Below are 13,757 nucleotides of genomic sequence, written 5' to 3'. Positions count from 1 at the left end.
TCTGCACGGAGCACGCGCACTGCTGTTCCAGTGGTGTCCTTGGGGGCGGGTGGGAAGTCACGGTAGGGCTGTGCGCATGCGCAGGGCGGGCTGTCCACGTCCGGGTGGGGGCCGGCCGGAGGCGCCGGGGCGGTACGGTACGGGGCCGCCGTCTCCTATGTCGGCTCCTTTCGAGGAGCGGAGCGGGGTGGTGCCCTGCGGGACGCCCTGGGGCCGCTGGTATCAGACCTTGGAGGAGGTGTTCATCGAGGTGCAGGTACCGCCGGGCACCCGGGCTAAGGACGTCCGCTGCAGCCTGCAGAGCCGGCATATTGCGCTCTCTGTGCGGGGCCAGGAGGTGCTGCAGGTACCGGCCGCCCCGGCGGGGGGGCGCGGCCCGGGGGCAAGGGGCAGCTGAGGGCGCCGCGGTGTGAGGGAGGGGGCGGCGAGCCGCGCCCGGCGCGAAGGGCCTCGGGGCGTCGGTGGCTGCAGGGAGCTCCGCTGCGTCCCGAGGAGATTAAAGTACCTCTCTGCCGTGTTGCGCTTCTTTTTTTTTTCTTCTTTAAATATCTAGATTTTGATAAATTAAAAGTGAAATTTGTTAGAAACATTTTGTCGAACTACACGATCTTTTAAAGATGATAGGAGAGATAAAGACAACAAATTCACGTGGATTTGCATTCTTCTGTTGTAGGGATTTGGGCAGTGTTTAAGTGCATAGCTTCGATCAGTGCTGAAAGCCAAAAAAACAGATCAAAAGCAGATTTGCTTTCGCATTGGTAATGAACAGTTCTTCATAGCATAATGTATACACCTTGCACCAGAGTTGTACATTACCCTTGGCAGAAACACTGGCATTTTCATGGCAAGCCTATTAAAAATGGTATTATTGTCTGAGAAACACAACCCCTTTCAATGAATTGAGATACTGAAACAGCAACAGGTATTTTACCATATTAAATGCTTCATTTAAAAAAAAAAAGACAAAAGTTGTCTAACAAAAAATAATTCTTTGATCATCTATGCCAGTCTGTACTGATAGGGCCAGATCATCCTATTAATTTTCAGTAGAAAACAAGAAGGTAAGTTGGGAGTAAAAGTTCACAATCCAGTATGAACTGGAACTGAACGGATTTTCCTGTTTTGTAATATTGTACATGTCTTTTGCAGGGTAAACTTTTTGACTCTACAATAACTGATGAAGGAACGTGGACGCTGGGTAATAACCTACATCTGAAATGACATTATGAGGGCAGTAGAACTTCTCAAAATATGCTGCAGAAGAGATTACCCCCTTTTTTTTTAATGGGAAAGATTACTTTCTTCCCTGTACATAGCTTTGTAAAAAAGACAATCTTTATTGCCAGACTAAGGAACTGAGGTAGTACAAAAGCCCTAGAGATTAAGGTTAATGGAAAAATGCCATAGCGTGGAAGGCAGTAGTCAGTGGATTACAAACACTTCAATATAGTGAGAAGTTTTTTGCAAACCCTTCTTAAAGCTAGACAGTTACGGTACAGTTATGTGCTCTGTGCCTCTCCATAATTGTTACTTTTCTTGTTTTTTCTGCTTCTCTTATGCATTATATTTTTGGGATAGGTGATATTATATGTGTTATATTTTTGGGATGGGTGACAAAACCTACAGTCCAAGAGAATCAATAAGCGATCTAAAAATCACACTAAGGTACCTACAGATAATGAGCAAAAAAAGCTGCTCTGATCGCTACATCATGAATACTGTAAAGTGTTCAGAATATTGTAAAGTGTTCAGAATATTCTGGGTTTTGGCAATCATATTTGTGGACTGCGCCTCTCACTTAATGTTTTCCTATGATGGATTTTTTTTTCCCATTCATATTCATTCTAAATATTTCTTAATAATTTTGTAACTCAAACATGAAAACTAGAAGTGTAAACAAACATTGTGAAGTGAAGCCTACTCTTTTCCAGTATGCAAATAATCTTCAAAATACACTTTATAATGCTGTATGTATTCAATTAAGTAGAACTAAACACCCTACATGTAAACTTTGAAATGTACTTCAAATAAATATATTGTCTGTGGACATACTGTCTGTGTTTAAATAAATTGATTACACCTCTGTATGTTGCTAAAACTTAGTTCTGGCTTTTATTTGTAATAACTCTCTGTAAATCCTGACCTCAAATCCTTCATTATTCCCTTAGCTGTATACCTTAATAGATTAAGTCTTTTCTCTGTTGTGAACCTCTTGAAAAGGTTAGTTTAGGTTTGCAACAGAAGTACTTATGAACTGTGTTTTAATCCCTTAAAATAGCTTTAGCATTTTACAGGCCAGAAAGGGGAGAGATGGCTGTATAGGCTATCTTTGCTTCAGCCTTTCTGTTTCTTGTTAATGTTTATTTATTTATCAATAACCCTGTTGGCATTAAGAGTTTAAATTACTTCACAAAAAAAATTCTGTGCTTGTTAATGGTGAATTCACCAAAACAACAACAAAAGACTAGCACATAGGACTGAGTTTAGGGTTTGTTTTATGTGTCTGTTTTCATTCAACAGAAGACAGGAAGCTGATACGAATTGTTCTAATGAAGACAAATCGAGATGCTGGAAACTGTTGGACATCTCTGTTAGAAAATGAATATGCTGCTGATCCTTGGGTACAGGACCAGATGCAAAGGAAACTCACACTGGAGCGATTCCAAAGAGAGGCAAGTTAAAGGACGATAATTACTCCTTATATTTTGTGTTTGCACACTGAGGTTATGGCCATGAAAGCTGAGCAAAATTATTCTGCTGTCCAGTGCTGTGGAAACATATACTGTAGTTCAATATATATAGAACGCTCACGAGGCTTTATCAGTGTACTTTCAAGAGGTTATTCTGTCCGTAGTCTGTCTGAAGGTTTTGTGAAAAGTTAAGATGAGTTGGGGGGGGGGGGGGTATTGCTGTTTTAGGGTCTGTTGCATAATACTAACAACTTCACTTAAGTTAGGTTACACACAATTTCTATTATTATCTAGAATTATGGCATAGCCATATTTATAAAAAACTTCCAACACCAAACTCTATTGAATATGTTTGTTTATAACATCAGATGGTGTAGAATAGTTATCTGGAAAATATTTTCCTTGCCCTTTTACTGAAATTGCTTAAATTGTTTTGGTACACCTTTAGCACACAACTATTCCTATGCAAGTCTGCAGTTACAGAATTACGACTTATTTCTTAACAGCTGAATCAGCACACTACATATTGCAATAAAGAGCATAATTTTTATGAAAGTTGTTTTCCAGCATGGCAGGTACTTATATTTTCAAATAATAATTTGAAGGGACACCAGAAGCCAGAAATTTTTCTTAAACTTTCTTTAATATTTCTTTAGTGGGAGATCTAACCGTTTGCCAAATTGAGAACAGCATTACAAAGTCAATTCAGCAGTAGGCAACCAAACTGTGACAACTCAAGGTTTATTTGTTGATGCATTTTCAGTGCGTTCTTCAGATGCACTGAAGAATTTCAGTGCCATGACAAATGGATGACAAGTTGATCGTTATATGTCTTTGTTAGAATGGCAGAATATTAACAGAAACAGTTTTGGGCTTTTGTTTGTTGTTTTGCGGTTTTTGTTTTTTGTTTGTTTGGTTTTTTACATTTTTATTAAGAATAATGTATCTATTAAACTTTTCCCTTACTTCCATCAGAACCCTGGATTTGACTTCAGCGGGGCAGAAATTTCTGGAAATTACAGCAAAGGAGGACCAGACTTTTCTAGTCTTGAAAAGTGAACTGTTTTTATCTGTGTTCCTTGAGAGGAATTACACATTACACTTAAAGATTGGAATCATGTAATTGGTGCAGACTTCAGTGATCTCTTCAGCAGGTTGTTGTCAAGTCATTACTTCAGTGCAGAGAAAGAAGATCTCTTCCAGTAGAATGAAGACAAAGTGTTACCAGCTGATTTGTAAGCTGTGATAACTTTCTAATACTAAGGGACAAACTATAGAGAAAGGTGTACACAAAAAGTAACATCTTTAAGCAGAATGTTGGTTTTGGGTTGGTTTTTTTTTTTTTTAGAAACACCATAGTAAACTAGTCAATTATAAATATACCACTTGTCTTTATGCAAGAATATTTTACTCACCGTTGAAGAATAGATCTTATAAGCAAAATATTTAATATTTTCTCTTAACTTGCAACAGGAAGGATATTAGGATGGCTACAGTTACACTTTCGCTCTGTAGCAGCCCTCTGAGAACTCATGTCATTCTAAAACAGTGGTTTAAATAAAGAAACTACAGCATCTTGACTCAAATAAGGTTTTACAATCCACTGTGCTGTGAAATATAGCACTAATGACTAGTAATTGCTACTGGGTAAGCAATACTAGAAAACTGAAGGGTCAGGTGAGTCTGGATATAAATAATTTTATATGTTAATGTAATATAGCCTTTCAGTATAAATATTTAAGATTTTCAAAGTAAGAGAATATAATGACTTTTGAAAGGAATAGGAAGTCCCTAAGTAGGCAATGGTATCTTGCATCTATTCATTACCAACATATAGCACAAGTTGTTGATAGTATATCTAAGAAGCTCTGGATTGTTGTAGATAGTTTTAAATTTAATAGCCACATTTTAAACTCAGCTATTGCATTATATAATATTTTGCATGTGCCAATTATGTATCAGGAATTTCTACTCGTTGTTAAGGATGCAGGTGAGAAGCATTCCAACCACAGCATTATACAGGATGAATGCTGCATCAAACAGACCGAGAGGAAGAAAATATGATTGCCAAATCCTATTGTATTCTGAACTCTGAAACTACTGCCCATACTTCAGTCCTAAGCAGAAGTCTCACTGGAGAAAAATTGCCAGCAGCTGTCCATCATACTGCTGAGCCTTATTTCTAAAATTGCATCATTATTTCAGTTGGCATATGACAAAAATAAAGCAATAGTTGAGGAAAAATGTTTTAATTGTAATTATATCCGATGCTTTCTTGTTGCACAAGCAAGCAAGCACTAATAATCCTGAAATAATCAAGTGTACTCCTTCTACTACCCATGTCATCTTTACAGAATGTAAAGTAAGTCCATACACTATGCTTGGGTTTTAGAGGACTTGCTTTACTATACAAAGGAGTGTGGTATCAAACGCTGATTTATGGCTATGAAGTTTTGTACCCTTACCATGATCCTAGTATAGAAGGTGGATGGTATAGTTAAGAAATGAACAAGACTGCTGCAGAACTGAAGACAGAGGAGAGAGAAAACAGTTAATACTGCATCAAAATGCTGAAGTACTCCAGTGAAATAGTATTTTTTGTTATAGCAGTTGGTTTGCACAGAACGGTTTTGTACATCTTTTGCTTATAGCAGAAGTTTAGAATGGCATCTGACAATTCAGTGCATGAACTTACATTTACTATATGCACTTTCAAAGCGAAACTTTATTCCCATATTTTCTGCTTTATGAAGTAGCGTGGGAGTCATCCTACAGCTAACTCCAAGGCTGATGTCAAGGGAAGAGGACAACTGCAAAGTATGTATTCAGGCATCACAGCTCTGAATTGTTTTAAGAGAAAAGGTTTTAACTACTTGGTTAGCTACTTCTATCATCTACTGTAAGTTCCAGACCTCCAATTTTGGAAGAATCTAGATGAAAATAAAAAGATGTTGATACTATGACTTTCCTTAGTCAGTATCTACTCAGTTCTCGGTCTATACTTTAACAAATGGTGGTTTGTGTTCCATCTCACAACAGTCTCACTGGGATTCAATCCCTTGCTTCTTAGACTAACAGTAACAGGTATTTTGCATATGCATAGATTTGGGTATGTAATATAGTATCCAGAGCAACCCCCTCTATAGGAAATAATCCTGTGCACTTATTGAGTGCTACTCTGCTACATAAATGGGTGGAGGACAGTCTACTGGCATTTTTTCATGCATCTGGTTCAAGATCAGCACAGAGTAATATCACAGCAGTGCTCTCTTTATCAAAAGGACCATAGCTGCTCCAAGTCAGTTAGGCACAGAAATGTACAGCTAAACTCATACCTAGTCAAACTGGGATGCTCAGATCAGTGCAAAACCTCACATTTTGGGATTAGAAGTCCGAGTGCCAGATTCTCTTAAGCAAGCACCATCCATGTATTTACTGCAATGTATATAAACAGGTGACACATACTATTAGATAAATAATGGAGCAGGGTTGAAGTCAAATTTGAACAGTCTAAACTACTTAAGTCAGTCTTTTCAATCTTGACACTTTCACATCTCAAAGGAATTAGAGTAATCGTGGGCCAAGTTGAAATAATTTTAATCAAGAACCTTGAGTTTTTCCTGTTGGTTCCCCAGCCTTTTGCATGCAGCTTCAACCTCTTAAAAAATTTTTTTGAAAAAATCTCCATAATCTCTTACCTCCTGTCTGGAAGTTTTCCAGGTACTGTTCAGTTACAAGTCACTTTGTACACTTCCTACTAAGATGTTTTATAACAAACAGGAAAAAAAGTTACACTGTTAAGCACATTTCAATGTTTAATTGAAAGGTACATATCTTAATATTGAGACATGACAATTAGAATTGCACACTGCATCTTCTCCATCTCTCCCAGTAGGCTGACCACACCTTTGTCCACATCACTTGCATGCTTTTCAGAGGCCAGCACAATGCACAGATAGCACTGGCAGATGCAAAACCCAATTACATGTTATGAGGTGCAATCGCGTTCATGAGAAGGCTTGATTTGTCCAGTATAGAGCTTTGGTATGAAGTCTTCTGTGAAAGGTTTAATTAGTTTGAGATACGCAAAGAATGTTTTCCCCCTCAGCTATTACCATAAAGGGGAAAGAGTTGGTTGGCTAACATCTAAGCCCACACTATATTCCGAACATTCTGATCTCTCCTTCTCCACTAAGTCAGTTCATATGGCAATCCGTTATTAACAGCCTATCACTAACAGCCTCTGCTCCACAGTGATGCAGAATTCAAGAGGTCATTAGCAACATTCCCCCACCGCCTCTATTCATCTTACATACAATAATACATTCTTACTATTCACTTCCTTCTTAGCACCAGAAGCATGATATGCCTCAAGTACTGATCTGGTCTTCAGAAAAAACAGTTGTATTTTATGAAGCCTACCATTAAGGAGATCAGAGTTGAAGCAATCTTCAGTGTTTCTCAACTAGATTGCTCCTACGTACAGGCCAAGATGGGGCATTAGCCCTGCTCCTACTGTGCCTGTAAAAATGCACCTGTTCAGGATCAGCATTTACCTCTTGTACAGTAAAACTTTGGAAAACTGATGTCACATTTGGGGCAGGTAACCCAGTACTTTCCCTCAGCCTTCATTAGGTATCATGAAGTTTTTACACTCTATGAAATAATTCGTAATCTCAGTAAACTACACCTCTTACAAAATACAGGTTACTGATGCTGTATTAGTGACTACCTTTTACAAGGCAATGAAATAAGGTTTCTCTTTTCTCCTGCTCTAGCTGCCTGACGTGTTCAGTGGGTATCGCATAGCCTAGTTTTTAATGTGTGTCTATGGTAGAAGGCCAGTGCCCTGCCCAGCAGGAACACGTGGACACACGACACTGCCCTAACAGCATGTCAGGTGGACTAACAGGCATTTGCTATTGTCATCAATATTGAGCAGGATTAGTCTTTCATTTGATTGAGACACTGCAGCACTGTGCTACTGCACATGATGTTTTCCTAGCGTCACGTAATCTTTGGAAAGTGAACCAGATTTTTAAAATTAAATATATAATTCAGCACCTGCAGTTATAGTAAACCAAGGTTAGACTACACAAGCTGCTCTACAAACTATAAGGTGTTAAAATTCCTTTTATCACTATTGTGGTATTTCACTGAACAGTAAACAGTCTAACAAACAAGACTGAAAACTGACACTGAATATTGTTGTAATCATCATGAAAAGAATGTATTTGCTGGAAGGATCTTTAGTCTGAAATGTTACATATTCTTTCCATGAGTTGAGTTCTTCATTATTAAGATCGTGTTTCAGACTTTGTTTCTCAAATATTCATGTGTCTGTTGACAAGGTCACAGGATGGTTCTCGCCTCATTTTATTGTACTCCTGAAAAAAATCAAACAAACCACAGTTAACTGAAGGGCTTTCTATAAGAGCCAAACAAAGCATCAGACTTTAATATAGCAAGACAACAGCAAGACAGCTGTTACAGAAAATACGTAGCCTTTGGAAATAAAGTCTAGATAGGGAAGTAGTTCATAATTTGTACAGAGTAAAAAACCAGTAATATGAATAACTGAATTACAGTTTTTAGACTTTACTAAATGGACAGTTATACAAGTAAAACTATAAAACTGTCTTCCTTTTAAGTGGTTTAAGTGAATAATTACAAGAAACTAATTCTAATAGGCAACTGTTTCCTCTTAGCTGATTCTTTTTAGGATAGGAACAAGCCAAGTTTTTTCTCGGCCTTTTTACCACTTTTACTCCACATTTTAGTTTGAATGAGGGCCCAATGTCTGTAGAACACATTTCTGCTCCCACAGCACACCAGAAGATCAGTTCTTTCTCCAATGTTCATGTATTAGATTGCCACTTCTTTAGGTACAGCACTGGCTCAAGCATGAACACAAGAATAGACCAGCCTCTATGACAGGCCTACTACGTTTATGTTACATGTCTTCAAGAGGTTACCTATATAGAATAAGAAACTTTGAGGTAATTAACAGCTAATTACTTCTACATTATCAGTAGCTGATTTTACAAGGAGTTACCTATTATGAGCTGGTCTCTGGAATTGTAGGAAGGTGTGTTATTCTGTAGTAGCTATGTTTAAGCTGCCGTGCTGTACGTCCAGACACAATCCATTTTAATTTCTGGACGTTTGGTTTGGAACACTTGCTCGAGGAATATTCTGTAAGGCACTTTAACACCAGTTCCTTCCAGAAGGTCAAATCTCTGTTGTTTATCTAAATAGCAAGTCAGAATCTCATATGTTAATAAGTCATTAAATCCTTATTTCATACTTTCAGCTTTCAGCTTCTTCACGTAAGATAGGAAGCCAAAGATCCCAAGCCAAATGGAAAAAAAAAACCAAACAACCAAGCCACAAAAGAAACCAGTATGCCAATGGACCTCCCCCTTCCCCACTATTTAGGCCTTTGCATGCATTCTTCTTCCTTCCTCCCCTGAAACTTTATCTATAGATACCTTGGAATGCAACTGCAGAAATTCCAGAGCCTCTGTCAACTCCATTAGTTTTTGTTCTTCTATTTCTAGTGCCATAATAGACAGTGCCAAGACAGAAGGCTGGAGAGAGAGAAAACGTTTTTAAACACGGCTTTGTTAAGTTTCAGTAGTCTCATTGTCTTTGAGCTTTCAGGATGTTTACCTTGGCTTTAGAAAACATGATTCTGCAGTGACATGCCTTAAGCTGGGTCTCAAGTCTCTCAAAATTAAGGTATTTTCTCCTATAGTAAAAACAGACAAGAGAATGTAGAAGAAGAACGCAAGCTTAATCAAGGCAGCACCACCCTGGGAACTCAGAGAAGCAGTGAGAATATTCATTATCTAAACAAAGGCCTCATTTGTCCCGAGAAGTTCTACGGTTACATTCAAACAGGTGTTCAGTTTTGGCAGTCCTAATGCCAAAAATAAATCTTGTGTTACATTGGGGAGAGTTGCATTGTCAAAATAGGCTTACCAACAAGGAATTTTAATGCTTACTAGCAAAAGGAATCTCTTTCTAAGCCAGATTTTGAAATCTTTGCAATGAGGCAATACTTAGTGCAGCATAAGCAGAGATTTATTATACCATCATTATTGAGCAAGTTTGGTTTTCGGCTCAGAGAGCAATAATCTTTAAATCACTTTATGCAAACAAAATTTAAAATTAAAATAATATTAAACTACAGATATTCACATTTATGATACTTACCAATAAAGGGGGAAAGTTTGTGGTTTTTTTAAAGTACAGAATGGCCAATTACTCGAATAATTTCCCTGCTTACTTTTCTACATAGGCTTCTTGATCATATGCAGTCATAGCAAAATAAGTATTAGATATTTTACCTTTCACAGCTTAAATTCTCATGAATGAGTGAATGATATAGTTGTAGAAACTGGAAGGCTGTTGTAGCTTTGACTTTCCAAGACAGCTTCTCCAATATGATTTTTTCCATTCTCATCATATCAGAAACAGTGAACCTATACTGGCTTATTCGAATTAAGTCAGTGGCTAAGGGAACATTTCTCTCTTCTTCTGATGCCTTCACAGCCAAGTAGAAGCAGCTGAGTCCAACACAGCCCAGATGTTTAGGCTGTACCTAAGGAAAAGTAAATTGTTGTTACTTTCAAAGAGGAAGGCCTTTGATCAGCCATTTCAACATGTAATTACCAAACTATATAGGCACCAGTGTATTTTAGGAAAAAATTATGGGGGGCGGAGGGGCTGTTCTGTTTTTTGAAGATTGAGGAATCAGTCTTTTGTCTGCTTACATTCTTATCTTTAACTAAATGAGAAGACCGTTACACAGTACAAGTTCTGCCTCATTCATCTAAAAAGCAAGATTGCAGAACAATATATTTTGATTGAGGTAGAACTGGTTGCTTAATGAGATTCTATAATAGCCTAATCAGAAGCTTTTAGGACTTAAAGTATTTGTTGTACTTATTGGCTTACGCAAAAAAAAAAAAAAAAAAATCAGTTTTTTTTCTCTCTCTCTATACACACACACACATATATATGTACACTTATATATATAAACTCACCTATTTTATTCTATAGGTATTACAGTCCCCATTTTTAGTGCTAATTTTGGATTTAGAAGTCTTTCAAATCATCATTTTCCTATCCACTCCATGTAGCTTTCTCATTTTTCTTTTAACACACAAGGAAACCAAGCTTTTGTTCTTGACCAAATAGTATAGTGGTAATCCTGTCTCGTTAGACGATTAACAATGACCCAGGTCAGCCTGCCACTTCCAGATTCTAAGTGCTGAACAGCACCAAGGCTCTTGATATACACGAGGCTTACAAGTAGGTTGAAACAGCAGTAAAATAAGTAATTTAAGGTGTTCTTGTATACATGCAACAGGCAAGACAATCTATCTTGATCTAACCCATTAATATGTCCTGCATTTCCAAGCCTACGGGCATCCTCAAGTTGAAACTGATGCCCTCTTCCTTCTCTTCTGAAAGAGGAAACAGCTTTCTTAACAATACTAAAATCTGAACAGGGAAATCCATTTTTTAGCTCTTGTGCAATCAGAATCTCTGGAGGGAGCTTAACCTTTAGCCATGTAAAAGCAAGATGTTCTAACTTATAGTAAGAACAAGGTTGCAATGAACAGAAGCTAATGACTGAGAGGTTATACTTTAAAAAGCCATACCTTCATTTTTGACAAGAATCTATCTAAGAAATTCACAGCTAGTGAAAACGTCTCTGTATGGAAGCCAAAGAACTGAGTTAAGCTGAGGAGATCTTTCACTTCAAAGTCTCGCAGCCTTGCAGTCATTCGGAGGCCATTATCATGAGCAGATTCAATTAGTCTCAGGCCAGAGGCCTTTGGCTGACATCTTAACTCCTGTTCCAACAGGGCTGTGAGCTGGTACAGCAGTTCCTGAGCTTCAGTACTTACAAGTGTTTCAATCATCTGTAAGGAGAAACAAATGTCAGCATATCAAACAGCTAAAAGGGGAAAAACTTACAAAGTTACAGCTGTCCCTAGAGCAAAGACAGAAACTTTCCTTTCTCTGTTGGTATGTGGACTACTCATTTGTAAGTCGAAGTACTTTTGCCAATTAGCAACACGCGTGGAACACTTGGAACGGATAGGCTCGGGCATCAGTACTCGGCCCGGTCACCAGCCAGTCACACAACGTGTGCAGGCAGTGAAGCTCCCCCTGTACAGAGCGAGTTGGGCCTGACCAGGCCTGTCTGCTAGGAGGCTAGGGTGGGTGCAGTCACTCTTCTACTCACAGCAATAAATTTTTCAACTCAAACTTCAGAGTTACAACGCCCACCTCGGCGACTGGGTGACACCACAGCTAAGCCAGCACCAGGCCAGAGGGCTTCACAGCCGAGGCCCACCGGACCCCGGGTAATGCCACGTAAAGGTGCCCGCAGCTGTGGCCGGCACACCCCAAGCCCCGCAGAGAGCTCCCACCGCCTGGCAGGGCCCTGCCGCGCCCCCGCTCGCCCCCCGGCCCAGCTGCGGCGCCGGGGCCCAGCGGGGCCGCGCACCGCGCACGCGCCGCCTCCCCAGGACATGCCCGGGCCTGCTCTTCGCCTCGGGGGCTTTGCCGGGCGGCGGCAGCGGCGGACGAGTGACCTGTCAGCTCCATCGGCGGGACGGAGAGGCCACGCCCGCCCTACAGACGGGCCGGGCACGGCGCGGAGGAGCCCAAATCCGCTGCTGGTGGGGCCCGGCGCCGCGCCCTTACCTTGTCCCTGTTTCCGTGCTCCTTTTTCTCGTGGGGAGGGCCCCGAGCCGGTGTGACTCGCAGCGACAACCACAGCAGCGTCGAGGGGTCACTCTAAAGCGCTGCCCGGTTCCTCGGGCACCAGCGACCACCGGGAGAACGCCATGCAGCCGCCGCCCCGCACACAGCCCATCCGTCCCACCCCGTCCCGCACCGCCCCCGGGCTCCGCTCCGCCAAGCGCGGGCGGCGGGGCTGAGAGGGTGATAGACTTACAGGCAGGCCAATCACGAGGCGCGGATGGCGGGAAGGGGCGGAGCGCCGTCGCTAGGAGACAGGTAGGGCTAGCACAGTGGTAGATTCTGGTGGCGCCTCCGCGCGGTGCTCTCCGCCACGTCCCAGCGCCGCGTCCCGCCGAATCCCGAAGGCAGGCGGGAGGATGTCGCTTTTTCCCTCGTCCTCAAGCCGCCAGGGCTGGAGAGCACAAGGGACCGAGTCCTCGCGGAATTCCCGCGCTGCTGTAGCTTCGTCCTCTGAGCGCGAGGGCCGCAGCCTGTGTCCCCCTGTGGCAACGGCCACGGTAAGGTGTGGCCCCGCTGCCTCCTGCTTGAGGTAGCTGCCCCACGCCCGGGGCTGCGAGGGTCTCGGTACAGCCACTCGTTGGAAAGCTGAAAGCTTGTTGTCTGCGTACCCAGGCCCTTGTGTAAGCGACCTTTAAATACTTGTTACAGCTCCTTGCTGGATTTTCTGGTCAGGGGAGTTGAAAACGTTTTCCTGGTGGGCTGAGGACTGGTGGGAGTTAGCTGTGTGACTCCTCCCGCCTCCTATGGTGCTGAAATCTTTTAGGTATAGATAAGTAAGGTGGGTTTTTTAAACACTTTCCAGTCCCTCAGAAATAGTTTTTTTATATTCATGGAAGGTCAAGACTAACGGACCCAATCAACCTCTTGCTTAAAACAGCCTGAGTTGGCAAGCTTTGTTTGGGATTCAGGCAGCTATCTATAAATATGTCTGCCTTCATCTTCCATGTTTGTGTGTGTTTGGTTGAGTGAAATAACCAATATTCTTTCTGCTCAGAAAACTGACAGGAGTTACTCAGGGTTATGTTAAGGTGAATGTGCAGCTGGTGGAAGTTAATGCTAGTTTGTTGTAGCTATCAGGTCAGGTTGTGTATAAACTTTCTTTTTTCATTTGAGATATGTAGTTATGTTATAAGAACTGGAAAAGATATGGTATTGTTGAAAATGCTTAAAACAGTGTTTAAAACTATTCCAGGAGCAGAAAATATTCTACTTCTGAACTGACTTTAGGCAAGTAAAGGGAGTTGCTTACTATAGAGAGCTTCTGTTCAGGGTACGCTTGAC

General features: G+C 41.0%; 2 protein-coding genes across 3 annotated transcripts; one reads left to right on the top strand and one right to left on the bottom strand.

The window, feature by feature from the left end:
- The first annotated feature begins 88 nt into the window (after nt 1–88).
- Nucleotides 89–4,072, top strand: NUDCD2 (NudC domain containing 2). 2 transcript variants are annotated; one of them, XM_072873292.1, is made up of 4 exons: nt 89–256; nt 1,150–1,198; nt 2,521–2,672; nt 3,666–4,072. In XM_072873292.1, exons 1-4 carry the CDS (start codon nt 158–160, stop codon nt 3,747–3,749), a joined length of 384 nt encoding a protein of 127 aa, XP_072729393.1. In that variant the 5' UTR covers nt 89–157; the 3' UTR covers nt 3,750–4,072. The 2 variants fall into 2 exon arrangements, with proteins under 2 accessions (XP_072729393.1, XP_072729392.1); XM_072873291.1 differs by having other exon boundaries at nt 90–346.
- Nucleotides 4,073–6,492: 2,420 nt separating this feature from the next.
- CCNG1 (cyclin G1) lies at nt 6,493–12,644 on the bottom strand. The gene is made up of 7 exons (XM_072873290.1): nt 12,417–12,644; nt 11,363–11,626; nt 10,043–10,296; nt 9,363–9,441; nt 9,182–9,280; nt 8,746–8,940; nt 6,493–8,077 (listed from the first exon to the last, which is right to left on the bottom strand). The coding sequence occupies exons 2-6, from the start codon at nt 11,624–11,626 to the stop codon at nt 8,749–8,751; spliced, it is 888 nt and encodes a 295-aa protein (XP_072729391.1). The 5' UTR covers nt 12,417–12,644; the 3' UTR covers nt 6,493–8,077; nt 8,746–8,748.
- Between the last annotated feature and the right edge of the window lie 1,113 nt (nt 12,645–13,757).

Source organism: Ciconia boyciana, chromosome 9 (genome assembly GCF_034638445.1).
Source record: "Ciconia boyciana chromosome 9, ASM3463844v1, whole genome shotgun sequence".
NCBI lineage: Eukaryota > Metazoa > Chordata > Aves > Ciconiiformes > Ciconiidae > Ciconia > Ciconia boyciana.
The sequence above is the reverse complement of the archived record's forward strand: the minus strand, read 5'-3'. Positions and strand labels throughout refer to the sequence as shown.